General features: G+C 46.3%; 1 protein-coding gene across 1 annotated transcript in view; it reads left to right on the top strand.

Annotated features, from left to right (window-relative positions):
* Nucleotides 1-21,445, top strand: part of SLC18A2 (solute carrier family 18 member A2) — a 35,085-nt gene extending 13,640 nt beyond the window's left edge. The window contains exons 9-15 of the mRNA XM_021699714.1: nucleotides 1,586-1,681; nucleotides 11,495-11,573; nucleotides 11,753-11,804; nucleotides 12,457-12,520; nucleotides 14,235-14,354; nucleotides 14,492-14,625; nucleotides 21,147-21,445. Of these exons, the coding sequence (XP_021555389.1) occupies nucleotides 1,586-1,681; nucleotides 11,495-11,573; nucleotides 11,753-11,804; nucleotides 12,457-12,520; nucleotides 14,235-14,354; nucleotides 14,492-14,625; nucleotides 21,147-21,251 (650 nt within the window). The 3' untranslated portion in view covers nucleotides 21,252-21,445. The remainder of the gene's footprint in view (nucleotides 1-1,585; nucleotides 1,682-11,494; nucleotides 11,574-11,752; nucleotides 11,805-12,456; nucleotides 12,521-14,234; nucleotides 14,355-14,491; nucleotides 14,626-21,146) is intronic.
* Nucleotides 21,446-24,472: the final 3,027 nt, after the last annotated feature.

Genomic DNA, 24,472 nt, shown 5'->3' on the forward strand with positions numbered 1-24,472 from the left:
TTGCAAACCTGGTGTGGTGACTTCCTTATGCAGGGGACCTCTCTGTGCCCCCAGCATGATGCAGGGACTGTTCCAGTGCCCAGACGCCCATGGAGCCCGGGCGGTCTCAGGTGGAGTGAGGAGATGTGTGGTGAGAGCGGGCCTCCCTGCAGCCCAGCACCCACTGCCTCAGGCTTTCTTTGACCCTCACTGCCTCACCCTCACTCAGGGAAGAAAGATCCACCCAGTACTGAATATCAGGCTGTCATACCTCCACGCAGCCTCGGCTGAGGGAGCTGGAGGCCAGGCGGTGTCGTCTTTGTTCTGGTGAGATTTTAACTTATGAAGGTGACTGAGTGATGACCCAGAGAGGTCAGTGCTATTGAAAGGAGATTTTATTACCACACCACTCAGGGCCACCTGGGGAAGGAGCAGGCTTCCTAGGCCAGAGGTTTGCATGAGAAAGGCAAGGCAGGGCTGGGGGAACAGCTTTGGATGGGCAGGCTTTGGAGCTGGGGGCCGACCCCGGGTGCCTGGCGCCTGGCCCTGGGTGGATTTACTGCAGGGATGTCGGTTTGCTGTGTGAGAGTTGGACAAGGAGGGGTTCAGAGCATGGCCCTGGGTCCCAGGGGAGACATAGGAATGGTATCAGTTTGGCCCTACTGAACAGACGGCGAGTAACCCGCAACCCTGAATCTGGGCAGCAGGTAGGTGGGGGGAGCTGGTCATGTCCGTATCCTTTCTCTGTTCCACCTGTAACGTCACGAAGCATGAAAAAAACCTTTCTTCATTAAATGAGCCCCTTAATCACCACAGCACAATGTTCTTTGAATCAGGATTCTGGCAAATTAGAGGTTCCCGGGGACATGGCACAGGAAGCTCCCAGCACTGTGGGGGAAGGGCCCCGTGAGTCTTCTCCCCCAGTGGCTCTACCTTTACCAAGGGTTCTGGTTAACAGGGTGGTAATGGATATTTGCAAAGATACACTATATGGATAGTTGATTTAAAAAAAAAATCCCTCAACAGCCCATCTGTACTGAATGTACTGGATTTGGGGACATCCCAGGGCATCTTTAGAAATGTCTGTGTTCATTGCACAGTAAAACTTAGGTGCAGGAGCCTCCAGTTGCTGGGGTCTGTGTGTGGTCTAGAAGGGGCCCACACTGGTGGGCGGCCTCAGGCAAGTTACTTCGTTAATAAATTGGAACTCCTTTGCCAGTAGGTTGGGATGGGTAATCAAATGACCGCTAAGGCTCCCTCCAATTCCTTTATGACTCTGGGATTCTAGTTTGAAAATACTGTTTCTTAATACTTTGTTTAAAATTTAATATTTGACTTCAGTTATTAGTATTTCATTTTAATAGATTTAACTTAATATTTAATTATTATTGAATAAAAATAATGATGATGATGATAGTAATAATAAACCCAACTTCCCCAGTCTCCCCTTGACCTGTTGTCTGTCTTTTCCTCACAAATAGAAGTTCTGGGCCTCCAAGTGGATTGTTCTGGCTGTGGGCATGTGGGGTTTAACTGTGTTTGGAATCAGTAAGAGATGCTCAAGACCCCAAAATGGAAGCACACTAACCCTCTCCCTCCCTTGAAGGGTCCATCTGCTTTGCAAACATGGGGATTGCCATGCTGGAGCCAGCCCTGCCCATCTGGATGATGGAGACCATGTGTTCCCGCAAGTGGCAGCTGGGTAAGGACTGGAGTGGGTGCTTCTGATTCTAGAATTTTTGTCCTCAGGGCGAGTCCTATCATTGTAAGCCCTGCCAAGCTGCAGGTACCAGGATGATAAAATGATGGTTTCTCTTTGACACTTAATGGGGTCCGTGCTTAGGGTTGCAATGAGCTTTGGGGTCTGTTTCAGCTCCAGTTTTTTTTTTTTTTAATCATCCCTGATGGATACAGAATTAGCATAGAGGCATCAGACGTGGGCAGAAATGAGAGCGCAAAAATACATTCAGTGTTTCCCCATGTTTCTGAATTAGACTGGTTATGTTAAATGTATGTGGACAGCAATAAAATTTATGTGAAAGAAGCTAACAAGCAGGATTTAAGAGGATTAATTTTAACATTTCTAATTTAGAAAGTAATACATACTTTATTATTTAAAATCTCATGTTCATCTTTTTCCTCCCAGCCCAGTCCTCCATGATACTCATTTTTAATAGTTTTGTGTCTTTTCCCAGATGGTTCTGCATTTATCACCACGTAGGAGATGCTTAAAAGCCCAACTCAAGTGGAATCTTCCCAATTGTATCACTGTGTGACCTCTTGTTTGTTCATGTTTCCAGGTCAGATGGGTAGATTTAATTTTGAAAATTAATTAAATTTAAATTTTTACCAGTTACACATGTACTTAATGTTTAAGTGGAACATTACTAGCATTACTAGAATTATAATGAAAAAGCCAGTAGTCTTTGACCTATACCTCCCCATCTCCAACCCCCTTCCTAGATTTGATAACCTTCAACGCTTTTGGTTGTTTTTTCTGCTAATTTAGGTCTCTAATAAGTGTAACTGCTGTTTTTTTTTTTTTTTTAAGTTCTCCAATTTCTGACATTATCTACCAGCTCCCTAACGTGGTAGATGGAGATTTAATGCCATTATTCTACCTGAAAACATCAAACAACCAACTTACCTGTTTTCTCAACTTCTGTTTTCCTAAAACAGTTATATTACGGTTGTTGGTTAGATTGGCATTCAGTATTGACATTATTGTGACTGTGTAAATATTGTTCAAAGAAGAGCTATATAGAGTTTTGTGATTATTTCTTTTTACAAACTTTTGTTTTTCCTGGAGTTAGTCATGGCCATGTCTTTCCATTTTCTTAGTTTTCAATGTAGCATTTATGGACATATTCCGAAACTCTCTGGCAGAAGTTAAAGGCCCTCTAAATGTGGCCAAGTACATCAGCAAGACTAATCTGTGTTTTTGCTTGTTTGTGGACATTTGTCTCACATTACTCTGTCTTGCTTCAGTCTGGACTTACCACTAGGTCATCCTAGGACTTTCCTCTTCCAGCATCTGGGCATCGTTGCCTCTCTTCTGTTTCCTATATCCTTCTCCTCTATATTCCTTTCTCTTGGTTTACTCTATCATTATGATAGAACACATCCTCTAGCTGCTTTCTGAGAGATGGTGCATGGCATGTAAAGTTTTCAGAGGTCCTGCATATCAACAAACATCTTTATTCTCATGTTTGGTTGACTTAGTCTATTTGGGTATATGATTCTTGGTTGGAAATTATTTTTCTTCAGTTTTGAGGCCACTGCCCTATTGTGCTCTAGTGTCCAGGGTTGTTGTTGAGGAGGCTAGTGTCCTTCTCATTCCCCATCCCCTGTAAGTGGTGAAAGGATCTCTTCCTCTTTAGGTTATGAGCGTCCATGATGGTTTTTGCAGTGGGGTCTGTTTTCTTCTACTGGGCACTTGCTTGGTTAACCTGTTCACTTGGGAAGCTGCTCCTTTTAGTTCCGGGAAGCCATTTTGTATTATTTCCTTAATTAATCCTCTCCTCTACTCCATTTTCTTTCTTTTACTGTTACCCTTGTTGTTTTGATGTTGGACCCTCTGTGCTTTATCCTTTTAATTTCTTGTCTTTTTCTTATTTCCACTGATTTTTTTTTAAAGATTTTATTTATTCATTTGAGAGCGAGAGAGAGAGCATGCACACATAAGCAGGGGGGAGAGGCAGAGGGAGAAGCAGACTCCCTGCTGAGCAGGGAGCCTGATGTGGGGCTTGATCCCAGAACCCAGAGATCATGACCTGAGCTGAAGGCAGAGGCTTAACCATGAGCCACCCAGGCACCCCTATAACTGATTTCTTCATCTTCATTTTCTAGTCTATTAAATTTTTGTAATTGGTGTCTTCATATCTTAAATTTGAAGAGCCCTTTCATATTTACTCTAAGTGGTTTTGGATGTGTGGAAAGGCTGTTGAAATAACAGCCTCTTACCATTTAGTAGGAAGACTTCCACTCCCTATCTCAGCCTCTCGTGTTATCCCTGGTCTCCATGCTGCCTGGGCTCCCTGGGCCAATTGAGCTTAGTTTCTCTAAAGAAGCTGTTCTCCTGCCAGGGTGAGTGATTGAGAGCTGGGAGGGTCCAAGTGCTCTTCAAACAGCCTTTCAACCCTCTTTCCAGTTGACAGACTCAGCCTTACATTCACAGTACCTGGAGCCTTCAGTTCCTGAATATTCTGGGTTCTGAGGCACAAAAGCTGTTCCTTCTTGTTGGCTGCCCCATGTGCAGGTGGAAGGTTCCAGTGTTTTCTGCTTTGTCCATCACTGCTCTCACTCTGCTGCTTCCTCCCTCTCACTGCATTTTCTCCTTTTATTTGTTTTTGGGCATTGAGGGGAGGGTGTGGAGTTTTCTTTTGTTCCTTTATTAAAATTTAAACAGAATTTGGGATAGGAATAGAGAAAAACCTATAGATTCAGTGTGCCCTGTTTAACTGGAAGCCCAACATTCATTTTAACGATTGGATATTGTTCTATTTTAAGGTTATACCATAAATTTTCCGCCAGTTCCTATTGTTGGACATTTGGGTTAGTTCGTTTTTGCCATAGAAACCATACTTGTAGCAAGATATTCTTACATGTATTCCCATTCATGTTTGCAAGTATTTGTGTGCAAATTCCTGAAAGTTCAGCGGGCATTTGATAATTAGTAGCATTGCACTAACACAAGTATTGTCTTTCCCAGTTGCGTATGTGAGAAGGTGGGGGGGGGGGGGGTCTCTTTTTGATTTTTTTTTACAAATTCTTTGCAGTTGAGCATTTTTTCATATGTTTCTTAGCTATATCTATTTCCTCTATGTGGATTTCTTATTAATATACTTTGCCCATTTTTTTCTGGGGAGTTTTGCCCTTACTGATTTTAAATGTTCTTTGTATGTTGATATTAATCCTTTATCAGATGTTTTGCAAATATTGCCTGTCTTATTGTATGTCTTTTGAGTTTATAAATGGACTCCCCCCCTGCCCCCAACTCAGAACATTTAAGATGCCGCTAGTCAGGGTTAGTGGTCTGCCCCTTCGTGTCCTTGTCATTTCAAGGCGAGACCTTTCCCATGTGGAGATTATTTTTGTCATCCATATTTTCCCCTCATTTATGATTTTTTTTTTTTACATGAAAATCTTGGATTTACACAGACTTACTTTACGTGCATGGTGTGTGAGAAGGATCTGGTGTTACTGTTTTCTGTATGACTAGCCAGTTACCCTAAGTGTCCACCTAGTTTTTCCCACCTTTATCATACTTGAAATGACTGTGTGTCCCTGGGTCTGTTTCTGGGTTCTGTCTTCTGTTCCATTAGTCGGCAGGAATTTCTGTGTCAAGATCCTCCTATTTGATTACTGGAGCTTTAGGACATTGTTGAGTATCTGGACAGCTAGTCCCTGCACGCACACCTTTTTCTTTAAGAATTTATTGATTATCCTTCCTGGGGATTTATTTTCTTTTCATAGTTCTCTCAGCTTATAAATTGCCATCTTTGGATGGAGATTCTCAGTTCCAAGTGAAGCTGACATTTTTAGTGCCCCCAGCCTTCCCACAGGCAACTTTCTATTCCCTCTGCCGTGACATCTTGCTAGATGCTGCTTCCTGGTTCACACTTGTCCCTACCTCAGCCCTTATGGACGCTGCCCTGATTCGCTGTGTTCTTTCATCAAATAATCCTTCCTTAAAAAGTCCCAAATTGCTTGGGGCAGGGCAGGATGAGGAGGGGCTGCTATTGGGTGTGGGGTTTCTCTTTGGGGCGATAAAAGTAGTTTGGAAACAAATAGTGCTGATGGTTGCACAACCCTGTGAACGGTACACTTGCAAAGGGGGAGTTTAGGGTATATAAATGATGTCACGAACAAAATCAAAACCACGCCCCAAACAGCAAGAGTCATTTAGCGACAGAGGAAGGATTCTTGGAGCAAACCTAAGGCTGGTTCTTAGAAATTTAGCTCAGAACCTCCTGGCAAGGGAGATGCCAGAGGAGACCCAGAGACCCGAAGCTCCCAGGGAAGGCATACCACTTTGCAGAGGGAAGGACTTTTTCTAACCAGGAGTTTTATTTATTTATTTTATTTATTTATTTTTTAAAAAGATTTTATTTATTTATTTGACAGAGAGAGACACAGCGAGAGAGGGAACACAAGCAGGGGGGAGTGGGAGAGGGAGAAGCAGGCTTCCTGCAGAGCAGGGAGCCCGATGCGGGGCTCGATCCCAGGACCCTGGGATCATGACCTGAGCTGAAGGCAGTCGCTTAACCAACTGAGCCACCCAGGCACCCCTAACCGGGAGTTTTATAAAAGATGAAGAGCCGCTCTTCCTGTCTTGTTGCCCATGCTGGCCGTTAACCCCGTGGGCGCCGTTTCTCCCCATGGTGGTTTGGGCCTCCAGGTGTTTCCAGGAGGCGCCCCTCATCCCCCGCGGCACTTGGTGTGCGCACTGCGGGGTCCACGGAGCCTCTGCGTTCGTTTTGCGAGCGCTCTTGGGCTGAAGCCCTTTTCTGGTGTTTCTCTTGTCCCCACCTAACTGACTTCTTTTCTTTCCTGACTGAATGCATCTTGGCCATGAGCAGGGCACCTTGGCTGCTCCATCCTTTTCCTCTCCAGACGCAGCCTGAGGTTTTCTTTAGAAAGTCCTGAAGTCCAGCAGAGGCCGGGGCCTTCTGGGTTAGATAACAGGCTGCAGACCACCTCGGTTTTATCAGGAGATCCTCTTGGGCTTATCTCCTGGGCTAGATGGTCCACCCGTTTCACCTTTCCACCCTGAGCTCACGCCCTTCCTGCCTCCGACACGGACTTGTGTTTCAAGAGAATCCTGTATATGCACCTGTTCTGCCATGTCCTCCCCAGTGTGCATGGAGCACCTCTCCCAGAGCCCCTCAGGCCCCTCGGAGCCTTGGGGTGAGGAGGCCATGGGGCGGGGGGGATGCAGTATGAGGACTGAGGGTGGAGGTGAGGACCCGCCGGCAGGGTGCACAGCTGTTCTCAGGAGGCCCGGGCGGCCTCCCCTCCCGGTGCAAGGTCATGTGTCCGCTCTCTCTCCAGTCCCTTCTGCCCCTCTGCTTCCCTCAGCATTTCTGGAAAAAGACCGTAAGCTGTGAAGTCAAAGCAAAACAATCTTACCAGCTGCCCAGGGGACGCATGACGGCTTTTGTTGAACGCTGCGTTTTCGGCCATAATTTTTAGAGGAGGTAGATGGCGGCCTCAGGAATGGGTCATCCGGAGCTCGGAAGAAGCCCACGGACGCATTCCCACCATCCCTCTGGGGCTGCATGTCCAGCATCGGCTCCTTGGGGGCTTCATGGTGGGTTGAGCCTTGCCCTCTTGTGCCCGTCGAGCCGGTGGTCAAAGCCAGGCTTTCCATGGAAGCACAGGGGTGGGCGGACGATCCCTGTGGATGAACTTTCTCATAGGTGCAGGGGTGAGTGAGGAGGTGCAGGCACCCCTGTGAGGAGAGCAGCGGCCCAGCAGAAGGGGAGGCTCCCACGTGTGGCCCCCGCACTGTGTGCAGGCCGGCCCATCAACACGTTCCTCCTTGTGTCAGGAAGAGGCGGACAGAGACTTCTTGTCGCATTTGCAGGGGCTACGGGTTTGGGGAGGGACAGAGTTGGCCAGTTGGTGACAGATCCTGAAAGATCTCCCCTGGCACCAACCAAGGGCTGACAAGGACAAGGAGGAATCGCTCTGGTGAGAAGGTAGAGTCCTGCCCTAGGGTGGAAGACGCCCCCTGGAGGCTGGCGGGGACGGGGTGGGGGGGTGCGGGTCGGTGCGCTGTGAGCCCCTCAAAGGTTGTGTGAGCATGAGTGGTGGCTCCCCGGGTGCTGAACAGGCGTGACTGCCTCCAGAACCCGGAGTAGCCCAGGGGCCAGATGGTGGAGCCAGCCCTGCCATCCCTCGGCCCTTCCCCAAGTGCTATGGCCACATGTTGTGCACCCAGCATGGAGCTGGGCGGGGTCAGTTCCGGGCACTGTGTTTCAAGGTCGAGGAGTCACTTGAACTTGTACACGAGGGTGTTAGTGGATGCCCAGCCACTGGGAACGACCCGGAGCCCTGGTGGTGGTTCACTGGGGAAGCCAAACCATGGGTGGGATGCATTTTCTCTCATGCGGGTGGCCTGGCTGGGGGAGGAGGTGGAAGGTCCAGAATGCACACCAGGACCAGTGGGTGGAAGTGATGGCAAACTTTGGGCTTGGTGTTAGGACACCTGCCCCTCGCAGGAACGGTCCTTAAAGATCTGTCTGGAAGAGCAGTGCTCCCAGCCCGGGTCTCTCTGAGCAAAGCCAGGTGGTCTCCTCTTGGGACACCAGGCAGGCTGCTGTGGGAAGCACACTGAGGTTTCTAGGTTTCTTTGAGTTCCTAGAATGGGTTCTGTAGGTTGTGTGGTGTGGTGGGGGCCCTGGCAATGCAGAGGATGCGAAGCTGTGGCAGATCAGCTCTCAGGGGCTTGGAGGCTGAGGTCCGAAGCTGGAAGTCAAGAAAAGAGGATCCTGGCTCCAGATGACACTGTCGTCTCTCACCCCCCGGAGGCAGGCCGCTGGACAAAGGGGGCCCTGCCTTCAAGGGACGGTGGCCTCCCTCAATACTTTTGGTTCTGTGAAGTCAGTGTCCTTACACGGGTTTTTTTCTCTGAGTGCTCAGCCGTGTTCTGAGCACCACCTGTGTGCCACCCGGAGCTGGGCGGTGGGAACAGGTGTTGTGGTCCCCCTTGCCCGCTAGGAGATCACTGCAGTTTGGGGAAGGCCAGCCCGCCAGGGTGAAATGGCAGGAAGGAGCTCACAGGGAGGGACAGGGCAGGGGAATCAGATGGGGAGGACTCGTTGCCCTTGGAACCTCAAAGCCTTCCTATGAGATGCGTGCTGTAGGAGCGGTCGCTGTTTCTCGGGCTCTGAGAGGTTACGGTGCCCCCCCCCCCCCGAGCCTCCGCTAGTCCGTGTCTAGCTGAAAGGAACATCTTGTTTCTTGCCTTACTTCCGGTGCTTTCTCCCGGAGAAGCACGAAACTGGAGTTTGCCACCTGAGAGTATTTGCCGTCTATGGAAAATCAGGTGCGTCCACAGGCGGGTCCCACGGGTGAGCTTAGCACCCCATTCGTAAGTCCGGAAGCTGTGGCTGATCTGTGGCTTCCTCGGGAGCACGTCCTGCTTTGAGGCTTTGCCCCTAGAATCCGGATTCACCAGGAGGCAGGGCTCCCGGCCGGGTTCTCTGCCATCCACGTCCTTTGGCTCCAGGTTACGGCGGTGTGTGTGGACCGGAGTTCAGCCCATAGGTGGGTTTTGGTTGGCTGCTTCAGTGTCAGCCTGCAAGGGCTTTACGTTTTTAAAAATTAGTTGCCAACATTTACAAATCCCAGGAGGTTTCATGTAAGACCCTTGAGTTCAGGCTTTTCTAGAAAAATTGGATCTTCCAATCTGGGACCTCAGTCCTCCAGAGCAGTAATCGTCCGGGAGGAAGCGCAGCTGCTTTCCTGGAGGGGGTCGAGGCCCTTCCCCTCCGTTTTCCTTTTGTTTCTCGGACGCTGAGGCCCAACGTTGGTGGCTCTTTATCATGGCCCCTGTGCCGTTATTTATCTCATACTTTGCTTCCTTCCTTGATTTACCTCCTCCCCGAACCCCAGAGACACTCATCCTGAGACCAAGGCCTTCGTGATTTCTTAGGTCTCCAGACTAACTCGACTACGTTGTGGTCAAGGTTAGGCCTAATTACCGGCTACTTTGGGGAGCTTCTGGGTTCCCAGAGCACTGCGTCCATACCTGTGTTCGTCAGTCCCTAACATAGCCATGTCCCAGTTCAGGCGTCATCTGCTTCCTTCCTTTGAAGACGCGCTCATGGCGACCAGAGCCATGTTGTGGTCATTGTCTTCACTGTAGCGCTGAGCCGGGGCCGTGCTATCAGTCACGTTTACTGAATCCGATTACACCCAACAATCATCTGGCCGCCCCTATGACAAGTGTGACGGAAATGGTTTCCTGGAACATGAAAATGAGATTGCTGTTTATTATTATTTCCCAGATCACCAAGCCTAGGATGATTTGGTTTTGGATTTCGCTCCTGAACCTAATCATTTTGGAAGTCCCTCCTGTGCTGGAAGGCTCAGCCTCTCTGGAGGGTTTGATGGCTTGCATTCGTGCTTAGAGAGGTGCAGGGGGAGGCTGCTGTATCCTTGAAGGGGCGAGATCACACTTGTCTGTCTGCACGCTGCCGAGCTGCCGGGACAAGAAGGGCCCCGGGCCCTGGGCATTTCCAGTGCCTACCTGCTGACCATCTAGTATCTGGCATGCATGTCTAGCTCGCACAGTCATGGGATCGAGGACTGAGCAACGTTCACCATGAGTGGGCAGGGCTTAGAATCAAATCTGGCATAACTGAGTCCAAGAAGAACATTAAAAGTATGACTAGTCTGGGGCGCCTGGGTGGCTCAGTCGTTAAGCGTCTGCCTTCGGCTCAGGTCATGATCCCAGGGTCCTGGGATCGAGCCCCGCATCGGGCCCCCTGTTCAGTGGGGAGCCTGCTTCTCCCTCTCCCTGCCACTCCCCCTGCTTGTGCTCTCTATCTCTCTGTCAAGTAAATAAATAAAATCTTAAAAAAAAAAAAGTATGACTAGTTCGAAAAAAGCCATCTTTTGAGAAGGGATTGTCTATTGTCCTGATAACGGATGGGGACCACACGGAGCTGATGTGGACAAATCCCCAGCAGCCAGGCAGGTCAGACTCGAGGAGGACTTTCTGTTTAATGCAGAGACGACGTTCAAGGCGACCACCGCCACCCACCTGGAAATTGGCACAGGCTTGGCCCGGGGATGCCAGGTGCCCAGGAGAGCGTGGAAACCTTGGACATGTCAATGTCCGTTGCGTGACTCGGCCACAGAAAAGGACCACGTGGACATTTATTTTTTTAGACATGGAAAGATGTTCATAAAGCTAGTTGAAAGAAGCAGGGTGTAGAACAGTAGTACAAACCCATGTTTTGTTTTTTGTTTTTTCTTAAAATCCCATGGACACACATTTATCTGTGTGTGTATGAACTTGCGTGTATAAACTTACGGGAGGGGATGCCCATGCTCATTCTCTGAGTGATGGGGTTTGGGATGATTTTAACTTTTTTCTTGGTCCTTAACATTCCCGTTTTTTCCCCCAATGCCCATGTCTTCCTCCTTGTGGTAAAGTAACAAAGGGGTGAGGCTGGGGCGTGTGTGGGGTCGCAGTGGCCCCCCTCCCGTGGCGGGAGACGCCCGTATCAGGCCGCGCGTGCAGCCACCACCAGGCAAGATGGAGCTGTTGATAGAGGCATGGATTTCATTTCTGGAGTGTCTCAGCAGCTTTGTGAGGACGGGTCAGGCCCGTGGGGGCCAGTCTGGATCTGTCAGCCGCCGGATATTAGCTGCTTGGGTGCTGGCCCCAGGGCTTCTCTCCTCGGTTCTAATCACCATCATGGTGTCTGACAATTATTACTTTTTCTAACACTTGACTGATAATCAATACTGATAAGGTGTCCTTTTCATAAATTTACAGGCATTGCTTTCTTGCCAGCTAGCGTCTCTTATCTCATTGGAACCAATATTTTTGGGATGCTCGCACACAAAATGGGGAGGTAAGATGAAATGCGAACAGCGCTCACTCTCTTAGAACAATGTAGCTCTTTTAAGCAAATTCTGCATGTTTCTGCCTTAGTTATCACAAGCAATTGTTTTAATTTCTATTGAAAAATTGGACTGGGGAAAAAATCGGAGTGGTCATTTATTGAAGGTGCTTTTTTTGTTTTCTTGGTAGGTGGCTTTGTGCTCTTCTAGGAATGATAATTGTTGGAATCAGCATTTTATGTGTGAGTAAAAGATATTTGACAAGTGGTAATGGTCTGTAAATAAAACTTTTGTTTTGGGCCAGGATCCCCAGGAAACCTTTTACAGCTGTTTAAAGTTTGTTGATATTTGGTTTTATGACATCTCCCATTTTCCTCTAATTTTTTTGTCATCTTAAACACTTTGGACAAGATTTTCCAAGGAATATATTTTCATTTTATGTCAGTTGGAGGTTCTGTAGTATATTTTGTTACATAGTGTAAATGTCACTACTCCCTCATCATTTTAAACATTATAGTGTCTTAAAACACTTTCAGACAACTAGCCTGAAACAATAGCAAGATGTTTTTCTAGAATAAAACACCTTCTACCAATGGCCCGTATCTACCGCAGGTGAGGCCTTCTGGTCCTTGTCAGAGTGGAGTGTGGTCCAGGCTGATCTCAACTATGGCAGTCAGCGAGTTTTCCTTGGTGGTCGCAAAAACCCGTTTCAGCTTCAACTTTTAAAGACTCGGAGGTCCCGGTTCTCCCCAGACAGCACCCTCTTCCTTTCTCCCATTTCTTTCAGAAGGAAACATGCACACCCAGGCCAGAGAAAACATGTCTTTAAGGTTTTCCCAGAAGATTTGCAGTTGGATATCACGATTCTCGTGTAATGTTTATTTCCTCTTACAGATTCCTTTTGCAAAAAACATTTATGGACTCATAGCTCCCAACTTTGGAGTTGGTTTTGCAATCGGTAAGTTGCATAACCTTATGCCTAAATTTGAAACTTTGTTTTCCCCACAACTAAGAAAGATCTCCTCTTATTTGGGCAGACTGTAGTTTCTCAACCTAAAATTTCTGGAAGCTTGAGAGGAGGCTGTGGGCAGCCATGTTCAAGTACAGCCTGACGATTATCTATAGATAGATACCTGCTTCTGCGTAATAGTCCTATATTTCCAGAAAGCCAGTATTTTTAAAAGCCTGATATTTACAGAAGCAAACGGATACTCCGTTGCTGCCCTTGGGCAAACAAGAGAATCCCTCTCTCAGAGCGCGTTTGTTTGGGCTCAGGTCTGTGCGCGGAGCTGCTCCTATGAACCGGGGTGGGGTGGGAGCAGAGACCTCACATGTATTTTCTATGAGGTTTGGTACAGAAAGGGCGAACAGAGATATCGATTACCACCGTGCTGCGGGACTTCTCACCGGCGAAGGGGACAAGTCTGTAATGGGAGGAATGGTCACATGTTAGGAACAATCTCGTGAACATTTTCGATAAATAGCATACATTTGTTTCTCATTTGTAATATACAGATGGGGCCTAATAAAAGTAAATGCCAAATCTATCACAAGCTAAAGGCAAGAATTGAATCTTTGGTACCGTGGAAAGAGAAAAGAGAGCCTCTGCGACTCCCCAGGCTGGGTTAGGTTTGTCCTCACACAGCACCTCATGGTGTCCGTGACAACTGTGATTCACGTTTCAGCTTTTTGCGGCCCGTCCACCCCTTCTGTCCACGTTGTTCACCCCATGGCCCCAGCACCCTCCACATGTTAGGGGATCAAGGAATACTCATTGAATGAGAGAAACTTCCCTTCTCTTCTTGCTGCTAGTCCTTGGTGGGGGTGAGGGAGCTAACTTTGGAGTACCCCGCTGGAGGGGTCCACGGATGATACAGTCTCATTTTAGCCAATCATTATCTGCAGCATTTTATGGATGGGGAAGCCAGTGTTTGGAGAGAGAAGGAATGGCTGTGCTCACCCCGCCAGGGACTTGAGGCCAGGACTCAGCACACATGCTCGCTCTTTATGCTTCCTGTCCCTGCCTGTTGAAGGAACAAGAGATTATAATACTGGCCTTGGACGTGGTGTTTGTTTGAGCCCCAAATCAGACCTCTTTCAGTCTCTTCCCTGAGCAGGGCAGGGTGACCTCTCAGACAGCTTCATGTTCTGATTCCTTCCCATCTTCCCTGATACTTCCCAGCTTCTTCTTATGGTCTGCGTGTGAGGCTAAGCTGTGGATGAGGATGGGGGTGTGAGGTTTGTAGGTGTGCCCCTGGGTGAGGGCAAGGGGCCAGTGGACCGGAAGAGAGTTAATCTGGAAAGCACCAGCTGGAAGCAAGTGAGGGGGCCACACAGCTGGTAGCTGGCACCCCACTGGATGTGAAGCCTGGTCTGTGAGTCACCAGAGGACTGGGGGCCCTCCCCTGGAAGATGGGCCCTTCAGACCATAGAGGACAGGTGAGGTAAGGTGGAGAACAGGCAAAGGTGGCCTGGGTTCCAGTCCCAGCCTCAGTGACCGGCAGTCTTCAGTGAAGGGTATGCCTCAGGCAGCCTGCCTTGAGACTCACAGGTGGTGATGACCACTGGGGAAGAGCTGGTGGGGTTGTGAGGTTAGGACACAGTCCCTGATATTCCCCACATTTTTGGGTTACATCCGTTTTCCATAGACCATGTTCCCTGACTGTCCACAGGAATGGTGGATTCATCAATGATGCCCATCATGGGCTACCTGGTCGACCTGCGGCACGTGTCTGTCTACGGGAGCGTGTATGCCATTGCGGATGTGGCCTTCTGCATGGGATATGCCATAGGTAAGGACGCTGGCTCTTCAGAACAGTGTTTTAGCTTAATGCATGATCATGCTGATTGCAAATTATTTAAACTTTTGTATCTTCCTATCTGTGAGACGTCTGGAGAGAGGTCGATCTAATTCTCTGTTTCCTGAAAGGTCCTTCTGCTGGTGGGGCTATCGCAAAGGCAATCGGATTTCCATGGCTCATGACCATTATTGGAATAATTGATATTCTTTTTGCTCCTCTCTGCTTTTTTCTTCGAAGTCCACCTGCCAAGGAAGAAAAAATGGTAAGAAAATTTTAGGCCGCAGTCAAGTGTTTCTTTTTTTTTAAAGATTTTATTTATTTATTTAACAAAGAGACACAGCGAGAGAGGGAACACAAGCAGGGGGAGTGGGAGAGGGAGAAGCAGGCTTCCCACCGAGCAGAGAGCCCGATGCGGGGCTTGATCCCAGGACCCTGGGATCATGACCTGAGCCGAAGGCAGAAGCTTAGCAACTGAGCCACCCAGGCGCCCCAGCAGTCAAGTGTTTCTTGATCATTTTAGCATGGTCTTCTGGATAGTTTCTTCATGGCTGAATTATAAAATATGTTTCTGCTCCTTTTGGACAGAATTCCCCAAACATAAATGGTCAAAGTTCCTTTTGAGTTTATACCACATGGACCATAGTTTTTTTTACTATATCAAGCATTTTGTTTGTAAATGTGAAGAATGAAATGACTTTTATACATATGTTAGCAGTCTGTGTAGCTCTTTTGTCAACCAGACATGGGGTAGTTCAATGTAATTTTCTTCAGTTCTTGAAAATCTTGGATATTATTTTTTTTGCCTCCTGTGCCGAGTCCTAAGATTAGCCATTTTTGGTGCTGTTTGCTTTTCTCCTGAGCCTTACAGCTTTCACTAATAGTGTTTTAGTCCTTACTGCAAAAGATTCTGGAGATGGTTTTGGTGTAGATAACAGAGCATTTTGGAAAACTATCATATATGTACCTCTGGGCACACAGGGGCATGTCTAACCTTCAAATTCACAATTTTATAACCAGAACCGTAACTAGATGAAAGATATAGAATTGAGTATAAGGTGCTCCTCTTCTGAACAGATTCACTTATTGATTCTAAACTTGAATTTTGAAATGCATTAGTCGTGTAACCTGACAGACTTCATACGTGGTGGTGGAGTTTTTAAAAAACCTCCCATGGTGACAGATTCTCATCCAGCTGGAAGAAGAGTGGTTTAGATTAAGAATGAATGAGATAACCAAGGCAGGGAGAGATAGTATTTTTGTGATTATGAGGTTCACTTGTGATGTTCTCTTGGGGGTACATCCGAAGTTCTTTCTGACGGTTGAACTGAAATGGGTCTTGATGCTTTGGCATTTCTCAAACTGCCCTTTTATGATTTTCCCCAAAGAATGGGTTTAAAAACAGACACAGATTCTAAAGTTAGGCCATGTGCAGCCTTTATTTGTTTGGAGCATTCTTTGTATTCATGAATTCCTTCAATATATTTAAAAAATATATTCTGCATTGGGCACTGGTCTTATGCCCTTTATTATACAGGATGTAAAGCGGTAATTTTGAATCACTCAGGACCCGTTCGATGCAAAGAAAAGGAGTGGAAGGTGTTGTGGAAATATCCCGATGGAAACCACCCTTTCTTCCTTCCTCTTGCTTAGATGCTGAACGACCATAGTGCTTTATTGATCATCCGACCTGTCTCCTGGCCTGACCCCCACACAGTGCCTTGCCCAAATCAGGGTCAGAAAATTCTCAGTGCAACAACTAAAAACTGTCATTCTGTTGCCACCATATCAATTTGATTAAGGCTGAAGGAAGGTTACTCCCAACCCTTTTTGACCAAAAAAAGACAAATCACCTACGAATGCTCCTGTCACCCAGGAGACTGTTTACGATTCTTGGGATATAGTGAAGGGCTGGCATGGCCCTGGAGCCAAACTGTCCCATGCGGAAATGACCGCGTCTGCCTCACTGGCTGGCTGGGAGCATTCGGAGGAGAATCCCACAGGGTGCTTAGCCCCGTGCTTAGCACACAGGAAATGTTCATTCAGCAAATGTGTTACTATTTCCAGTACCACCCTATACTTCTTTCTTGCTTTTACTGAATGCTCTGATTTACTGTCTGCCCAGAGGGCCCCTGCTATTGTCCCTTTGTCCCCTCTGTGAGGTGAGTGCTTCCTTTGGCTACTGAGACCCCAGGACTGCTGAATGGGTTTCCCTGGCCAAGCAGCGGACGTTAGTGGCTGTTGGGTTATCTGTGTGTCGGCAGCAGCGCGATGGCTTATCTGGGGCGTCAGAGGAAATGAGCGAGATGAGCGAGGTCCGAGGATGAGCTGGGGGATCAGCCTGCCCACCAGCTGCCACCGTGGGGTCCACATGACGCCGGGCAGGAGGCAGGCCCCCGGTGCCTCTTCTCTTCCCTCATGTAAATCCGTGCTTTAGTTCACTTGACAATGCCCAGGAAGTGAAAGAGACGATCTTGAGAGGCAAAGCAACAAGAATTGCAGGCTTCCAGAAAGCCACTTTCACTGTAAAATGTCAAAATCCTTAATGCATGCCTAGCAAGAGGAATCCTTAAAAACTTGAGAAAACGCGCATCTCGCCGCCCGTAATCGCTGCCCGTGATCGAAGGTATCACACTGGATTCCGTTTGCCCCATGGGATGGTAGCCTTTGTGGGTGGCCGGCGGCGGCTGCCTACTCACGGAGCAGGAAGCAACCTAATGATCGGCGGGGGGGGGGGGGGTGTACGGTGAGGCCGGGCTGGCAGTGTGCCACGGAGGGGACAGAAGTGATTACTGCCCGCTTGAGAAAATCCAATCCCAACCAGTGCTGGCGTTCAGGATGAGCAGTTACCAGATGCAGATGGGGACAGGAGAGCCTGAAGAAGGCTTATAAACCATAGCAATTAATTCTTTCATTAGGCAACACTCTGATAATGAGGCATTTGGGCTTCAGCTATTTTATATTGAAGGATCAAATGCTGTTTTCATGGGTCCCCAGTCGTAGAATCATGAACTAGTTTGTGAGCATTTGAGTGTTTTTTTCTATTTGGTGTACTTGATTTCCTTCTTTCTTCCTTTCCTTTCCCTTTCCTTTCCTCTCCCTCTCTCTTTCTTTCTCTTTCTCTCTCCCTCCCTCCCTCCCTTCCTTTCATAAGTACAGAGGGAGAAAAAAACCTGTTTGTTACTCAGGTCCCTTCGCAAGTATAAGAAACATCCACTCTACCATGTGAGGACAACTGTGTTTTAGGTACACGACAATGACATGCAGCGTGTGATTCTCAGAATATCCAGTTGAGAACAGCTGTGTGCTGGTATGGATATTTTTTCAGGTTGAAGAATTATTTTTGAAGATAGGGCACGTTTCTTACATCTTACTCTTGAAGTTTCTGGTTGTGGGCCAGACAGGAAGGTCGGTGTTTGAGATCGCAGCTTGTTTTCCTGGGTGACTCTTGGCTGTCTCATAGTTGTTTCCAGAGAGTCCTTCCTGCTACTGTTTCCTGAATGCAGGGGCCAGGCAAAGACCTGCATGTTACAATCTATTTACAGAAATGTGTCCCTTTGCAGGGCATTTACATAGTGGGTATGCACAACCATCACTAAATTTTTTTTTTTTTTTTTTTAGATACAGTAAATAAAACTTTTCAGCATACAGGCCTGGTGTATCTCAAAATCTCCAAGCCTGGAGGGGCTTATGCTTCAATGCTTTTCCTGTCTGAGTATCCTGCTCTGTATTTAATTTATATACGTCATTTGGTCCAACAAGGCTTTTACCACTTTGGAGAGCCTCACTCTGCTCTGTGTCTGATAGGAAGCCAGGCGCTTGGCAGCGGTTCAGTTCTCAGTAACTGGGCTCTGCTCGGAATTCAGACCCCCTCCTCCTTCCTCTGTTGTCTTCGGTGGAGAGTCCGACACACCTTGTTCCCCAGCAGAGTGCTGGCTTAAATTACCTGGCGGCTCCATGAGCCGCGCTCCTCGTGGCCCCTACGCGCTTGACTTACCCACTCTCTCCTGTTCACCCCTCTCTGTCCCTGGCTCTTTGGGAATATTACAGATGCCGTCTGGCTTATTTGATCACATATAACTTGTTATAAAAGCAGATGTCACACATTCTTTCAAAAGAGGTTCGGAAGCCAGTAAGCTAGGTTTTAAAAGCTACAAAGCAATATTTCAAGAAAGAAAACTTACTTACCTGGAATAGGCTTTGTGTGCAAATGTGATTTGGCTGCACTGATAACTTCTGACCACTGAAGTCTGTTTGATGCTCCTATCATCAGTCTGAACTTCCCTTGCAACACAGCTGTTTGAGTCCGTACTAGGTGCCCAGTGTTAGGTTTCTGGGTCCTTAAGAAGTCTACATATATGCAGAGTCAGGTCTAAGGGGGGTGAACCACGAGAGGGCAGTTATGAGAGGGGTAGAATGATGGTCATCCTTCCCAAGGCTCTTGCTGCCTGTGGGTCAGGGATCGAGGCCCCTTGCCTGGCATTCAGGGCCCTGCAGTCTGGTTCTGGTTGGTCTTTCTAATTAATGTCTGTGTACCTCAACATCAGACCTCTGTGGTGGTCAGGCTGGCTCACTTATTGTCTCTGTTTTTATTATTTTATTTTTATGTTCTTCTTGAGAGAGAGAGAGTGAGCAAGTGTGCTAGTTGGGGTAGGTGGTCAGAGGGAGAGGGAGAGAGAGAAGCCCAAGCAGACTGCTCGCTGAGTGTGGAGCCCAATGTGGGGTTCAATCTCATGACCCTCTGAGATCATGACCTGAGCCGAAATCGAGAGTCAGCCGCTAAACCAACTGAGCCACCCAGGCGCCGGTGGCCCTGTTTTACATAGTGGCTCGTTGAGTAGATAATTCATACTGTGCTCACAGCTCCTTTGCTGTGCCCATCCTTCCCAGCCTTCCAGGTTCAGCTCGTGCCCCATCTCCTCCATACAGCTGTCCCTGAACACTTCACCCACCTGTGCATGCTGTGGGACCTGTCCTTCCCTTGCGGGGAAGTCACGGAGGTGCTGGGATAGGACCTTAGGGGGACGGCAGCAGGTGCCCAGCAGGCTGTTGGTAGCCATTCAGCTCTGCTGTAGTTCTAGATAATACCGTATCACCAAGGTAGTGCTTCTCATAGCATGTTGACACCACGGTCATGAAGGGTTAGGGACCTGAATTTCAGGTTTAAACCCCCCCCCCCCAGGTGATTCTTGTGCATGTTTCTTTGAGGATCACTACCCTGTAGAGGTGAGACGTTGAGATCTTTGGAGGTTAAACCGTTTGTGTAACAAGGATACGTCCATATGGGGAGAATGGTCCTCGTGGACAATGTCTGTTGCATCAGTTACTGAGTTTTAGAAATTGAGCTCTTTATTAAATACATGTATTAATTCACTTGGCACGAAGCATAAAAAAAAAAATTTGCAGCTGACGATTTGAGCTGGCAGCCTGACTTAGAGGGTCAAGGAAGTCATTATCTTAACATGTCACCCAGGCAGATCATTTTAGAATTTCTCAGGAAATGATAAATGGGTTAGCACTGAGTGGAGTCACAGAAGTTATCAAATGTATGGGGCAAGACCTGGGGGGGCGTAGCTGACAAAACACCGAGATAGGTTGCCGTAGGCCAACATGAGATAAATTTTAACAGATAAATGTTTCCAAGTAGATTTTCATGCTGCATAAAAAGGTATTGGGGGAATAGTTTATGTGGAGGAAGACTCCAGAAGGCACAGCTGGTGGGAGAATCCGTTAGTTGTACCCAGTGCTCTGTTCCCCGTCCCACAGCCCCCCCTCCCCCCCCCCGCCAGCAGGAACAGACTTTGGCACAAGGCCATCTGGCGCACATCTGCCCCATTCTAGCTGTACGTCCCATGGTCATGTTCTTTAATTGCTGTGCCTACGCAGGGGGTTATGGGCCTACCACCTAGGGCGCTCGTGAAGCTGAGGTCTTGCAGCAAGGCTGCCGGCACGGGCCTGGCAGGATCAGGGCAGCTGTATTCTCAGACAGCGGGCTTGGTCTGCATATGTTCAAGAGGAATAATGATTACCAGGACTTACTAATTGAGGATCAATGGGCTGTTTTTCAGTAACAATGAGAAGGCACACGATTTGTATGTTCATGACACTGTCTTTTTGTGTTTTGTTTTAAAACCTCCATTTGAGCAAGAGGAAAACACCCAGGATTTGGGGAGAGGTGCCTGGAAATGCCATTTATGAAGACAGGGGCCCTGTGAGGAGTGTAGGGAAACCTAAGGGGCCAGGGCAGTGGTCTTAAAATATCATCAGGGCAGTCTGTGAAGATGGCTCGAATCTGAACCAGATCCACGTAGAGAAACAAGGGAGGCAGTTTAGCCTCAGGTACATTTCCAAGAGGAGTCCACCTCATTGAGAGTATGTTGCCACAGTGAAATCCGTGCATAGCAGTTGGACTGGGTGACCTCCAGGATTCCCACCCGCTTCTCACCCCAGCCCCAATTCCAAGATTCTAAATAGAACTCTTCCTAAACATGACCCGCATAGCCCTTGCTTCATGGCTTGCAGGTTGCCCCGACTGGACTTCACGGCCCTGGGGGAGACCACGGCCCTGGGGGAGACCATGGCTGCCGCCTCTCGCCTGGAACCCTCCTGGAGTGTGGAACCCCGGGGGCTTCGGGGCCAGGTGCCCGGCAATTGCACCGAAGGACTGGTTGACAGCGGGTGGTGCTAGATACAGCTTTCCAACTAGTAATCCTTAAAGATGGTAGGTTAAAACCATCTTCTCTTTATGAAACAAGGTTAATATATCTGCACTTTGCTCTCTTTCAGGCTATTCTCATGGATCACAACTGTCCCATTAAAACAAAAATGTACACCCAGAATAATATCCAGTCGTATCCAGTAGGTGATGATGAAGAATCTGAAAGTGACTGAGATCCTCAAAAGTCTCAAAGTATTTATTGTATAAAACCGTGTTTCCAGAAGTGAAATGACTCCTCCGGAACAGTCTTAGTCCTACCATTCATCCCTGGTGAAAGCGAAACAACCAAAGGTTATTCATTCTTCTCCATGGTTGTGATTGATTGCCAACAGCCTTATAAAGAAAAAGCAGCTTTTCTAGGGGTTTGTATAAATAGTGTTGAAAACTTTATTTTACGTATTTGATTTTATTAAATATTGTACAATATATTTTGACGAAATAGATATAGTGTAAATCTATAAATATTTGAATCCAAATCAAATATAATTTTTAAAAAACTTACATTCATGAACACTTGGGCAAAAAAATCTTCTATTTTTTCTGAATATTGGTAATGAGTGTTTAAAATGAAAGCACACATTATCTCCAAGACACTTCCAACACTGAGAAACTAGAAGGAAGTCTGAAAAACAGAATCAAGTAAGACAGCATATGATGTGACACAGTGTGGTTAACTTGTAATTACTATCAATATATTTCTGAGCTAAAAGCTAGTTATCTCAGATGCAGAGGACAGGAAGTTGAGTCCGTCATCTTTTGGACTTACCCATAATCGTGGCTGGCATTAGTTTTCTACAGAATCATCTACCTGGAAACAGATGGTTGTAAATTATGTATTTACATGTCGTGTGGCGGGCAGCAGACACTAAAGCCAATAGGGAAAATAGTAAATGTTCTGAAAGCAGAGAAAAGCACCCAGAAGTATAGTTATGAACAACTAGCTTTCCCTTTCTAGTATATATTTGATTGTCTTAGGATGAAAAGAAAATTGAGGGTAGATTCACCTTATACTGTCGAGGTTGTTTAAGCCTAAGATATATTAACTTTTAGAAACTTAGTTCAACTTTTAGAAACTTAAAAGGCTAATAGCTGCTATGATATGAAAAAAATCTGACCGTATCTTTGACCTGGTAAGAGGTCATCCAAGTGTCTTTTAGGACTCTATTAAGTTTTGAATTGCAACTATTATTTTTTAGACTTCTGAAGGTTGTTCACATTAATGTGAAAAATTTTAAACGAAGATGGAGGAGGAATGAAATTATCTTGAATCACATTAGGAAAACAAGTAAAAATAATAGGTCAGGACACATTCCCTTTCAAAGACAGAAAAACCCTAGAAACATCTAGAAATGTCTGTGTATTCTTCTATCATCTAGTGCTGTATAATGTGGTTTTTCTAAGCATGACAAGATTGACGTGCCTTTTCAATTTAACAGCAAATACTGTGTTAGCACTGTCAGTTGCCATCAGGTTTTGTATGAGATGTGATTGGAGTGTGCAGATAGTGTAGAATGTCTGATAATACTTGTAAATTCTAGAGTTCTGCAATCAACAAAAATTACCTAATGTCTGTACTTTGTTAAGCTAAAATTGTGTTTCTGTTAACTTGGTCAAGGAGCAAAGAACTTTAGAACAAGGACTCGACCTCTAAGAGAGTAGCTGGTACTTTCTTTCCATTTGCTTTATGAAGCTTCTCTGTAGCTTTATGAAGCTTCTTGGAGTGACTTGAAATCTGGTGTTCAAGTGCAGTGTGGTGGAAGCAAACAAGTTTCCTATTCACATATTTGCATTGGGCAACTTACAAATCTCTGATAGCACTTTCATATGGCTAACGTAAACCATCAGGATTGTTCTCTACTCCCACAGGGGAGACCCTTCAAGAACGTGCTGCAGATCAATTCTCTTAGAGGGTTGGTGGCTCTCCCTGACCACAATACTGTATGATTTACTCCAATTTCATTCTTGCCTTTAAGGCTTCAGTCTCTTCAAGAATGAACGTAAAAGACGTGAGTGTTTCAGAACTGTTTGGGGAGCAAAAGTATCAATTATATCTGAGGGGGAAAATTACAAGGTCTTTTATAGGACTAAAATTCTGGCCTTAGCAAACTGTGAAGTGAGGCTTTTTTTCTGTGTATCAGAACCGTGAACATACAGCTCCCTGAATGTTTTTTTGAGCAGAGGTGGGTTCTTATGTTTGTACCTGGCAAAACAGATACAAAATCGTTACTGAGGTAGCAAAGAATATTCAGTTCTTTCTTCTGACTGCTAAGTGTATGTGCATACTTGTTTTAGCTAGTTTCCTTAATAAATCTTCTGAACACTACTGTGCCTGTTTGTATTCCTTTATAAACCAGACCTCGTTGGAATAAAATGCATAATGTATTGACTGTGAATATCTAATTAAAAACTATTCTTTTTCTGCTTGCAGGCATCAGGTAAAAATTCAGGTTAGTCTGAACCCTACTTTTTGGCTTTGCAAAATTGGCTTTAAATTGAAATCTGTAACTAGTCCCATGGTGTCAATGTGGAAAAGCCCAGTTAAGTTACCCTTGCATTTCTAAAGTTAAATTGCTTTCCTGACTGTCGTGAACAAATAACCGTGTATGATGGAAGTAACTAAGCTCTTCCACATGGTGAGCCCACAGGGCCCTGGAATCTAGACAACTCAGGGTGTGTACATACGTCTCTTTCAGGCATGAGACTCACAGGCACGAGAATCGCAGTTTTACTCAGATCTTAGAGGGGCTCTAAACCTTCCCCAAGCCTTCTATTAAAAGAAAGCTATTATCTCAATTTAGAAAAAAAGACAATACATTTTCAAAGTGATTTTAAATTTATTCACTTTTAGGGAAATTAAGATCTTTGTAATCAGGAGCCAAGTATTTTCAAACTGCCTTTCAAAAAATCGAGATAAATTTAGAGCTTGACAGTACCCTTCAATTTTCAGCTTGTTTTCTCTTCTCAAAATCATAAAATAGCAATAGTATTTCAGCTATTCTGATACTTGAGTATAGGACTTAATATTAGGAAATGTAGCATATTCTGATTCCAAAATAATGCTAAAATATTGTTCAGCGTGATTGTTTAACCTAGTCCTTCACCTCCCCTAAATACCAGAAATACAGAAAATAGTCTAATTCCTAATAAATAGCAGGGCCGATCCATATATCTGAGATTTCACAGCTTAGAAAAACAACAGTAAAACCAGAATTTAATGCTTTTAGGCAAATTTCAAAAGAGCAATTTTGTTTAGCAAAAGTGGACTTTGTGAAGAGCTTGTTTGCATGGCCAAATTCTACCAGGCGGTAATTCCAGAGATGTAGCAATCACCTCTTTCAGATGTTAGCAAATGAAGATATTCTTGTTTTCTGTGGTAGTTCTTTTTATTATTTTT

Source organism: Neomonachus schauinslandi, chromosome 6 (assembly GCF_002201575.2).
Source record: "Neomonachus schauinslandi chromosome 6, ASM220157v2, whole genome shotgun sequence".
NCBI classification, from domain to species: Eukaryota; Metazoa; Chordata; class Mammalia; order Carnivora; family Phocidae; genus Neomonachus; species Neomonachus schauinslandi.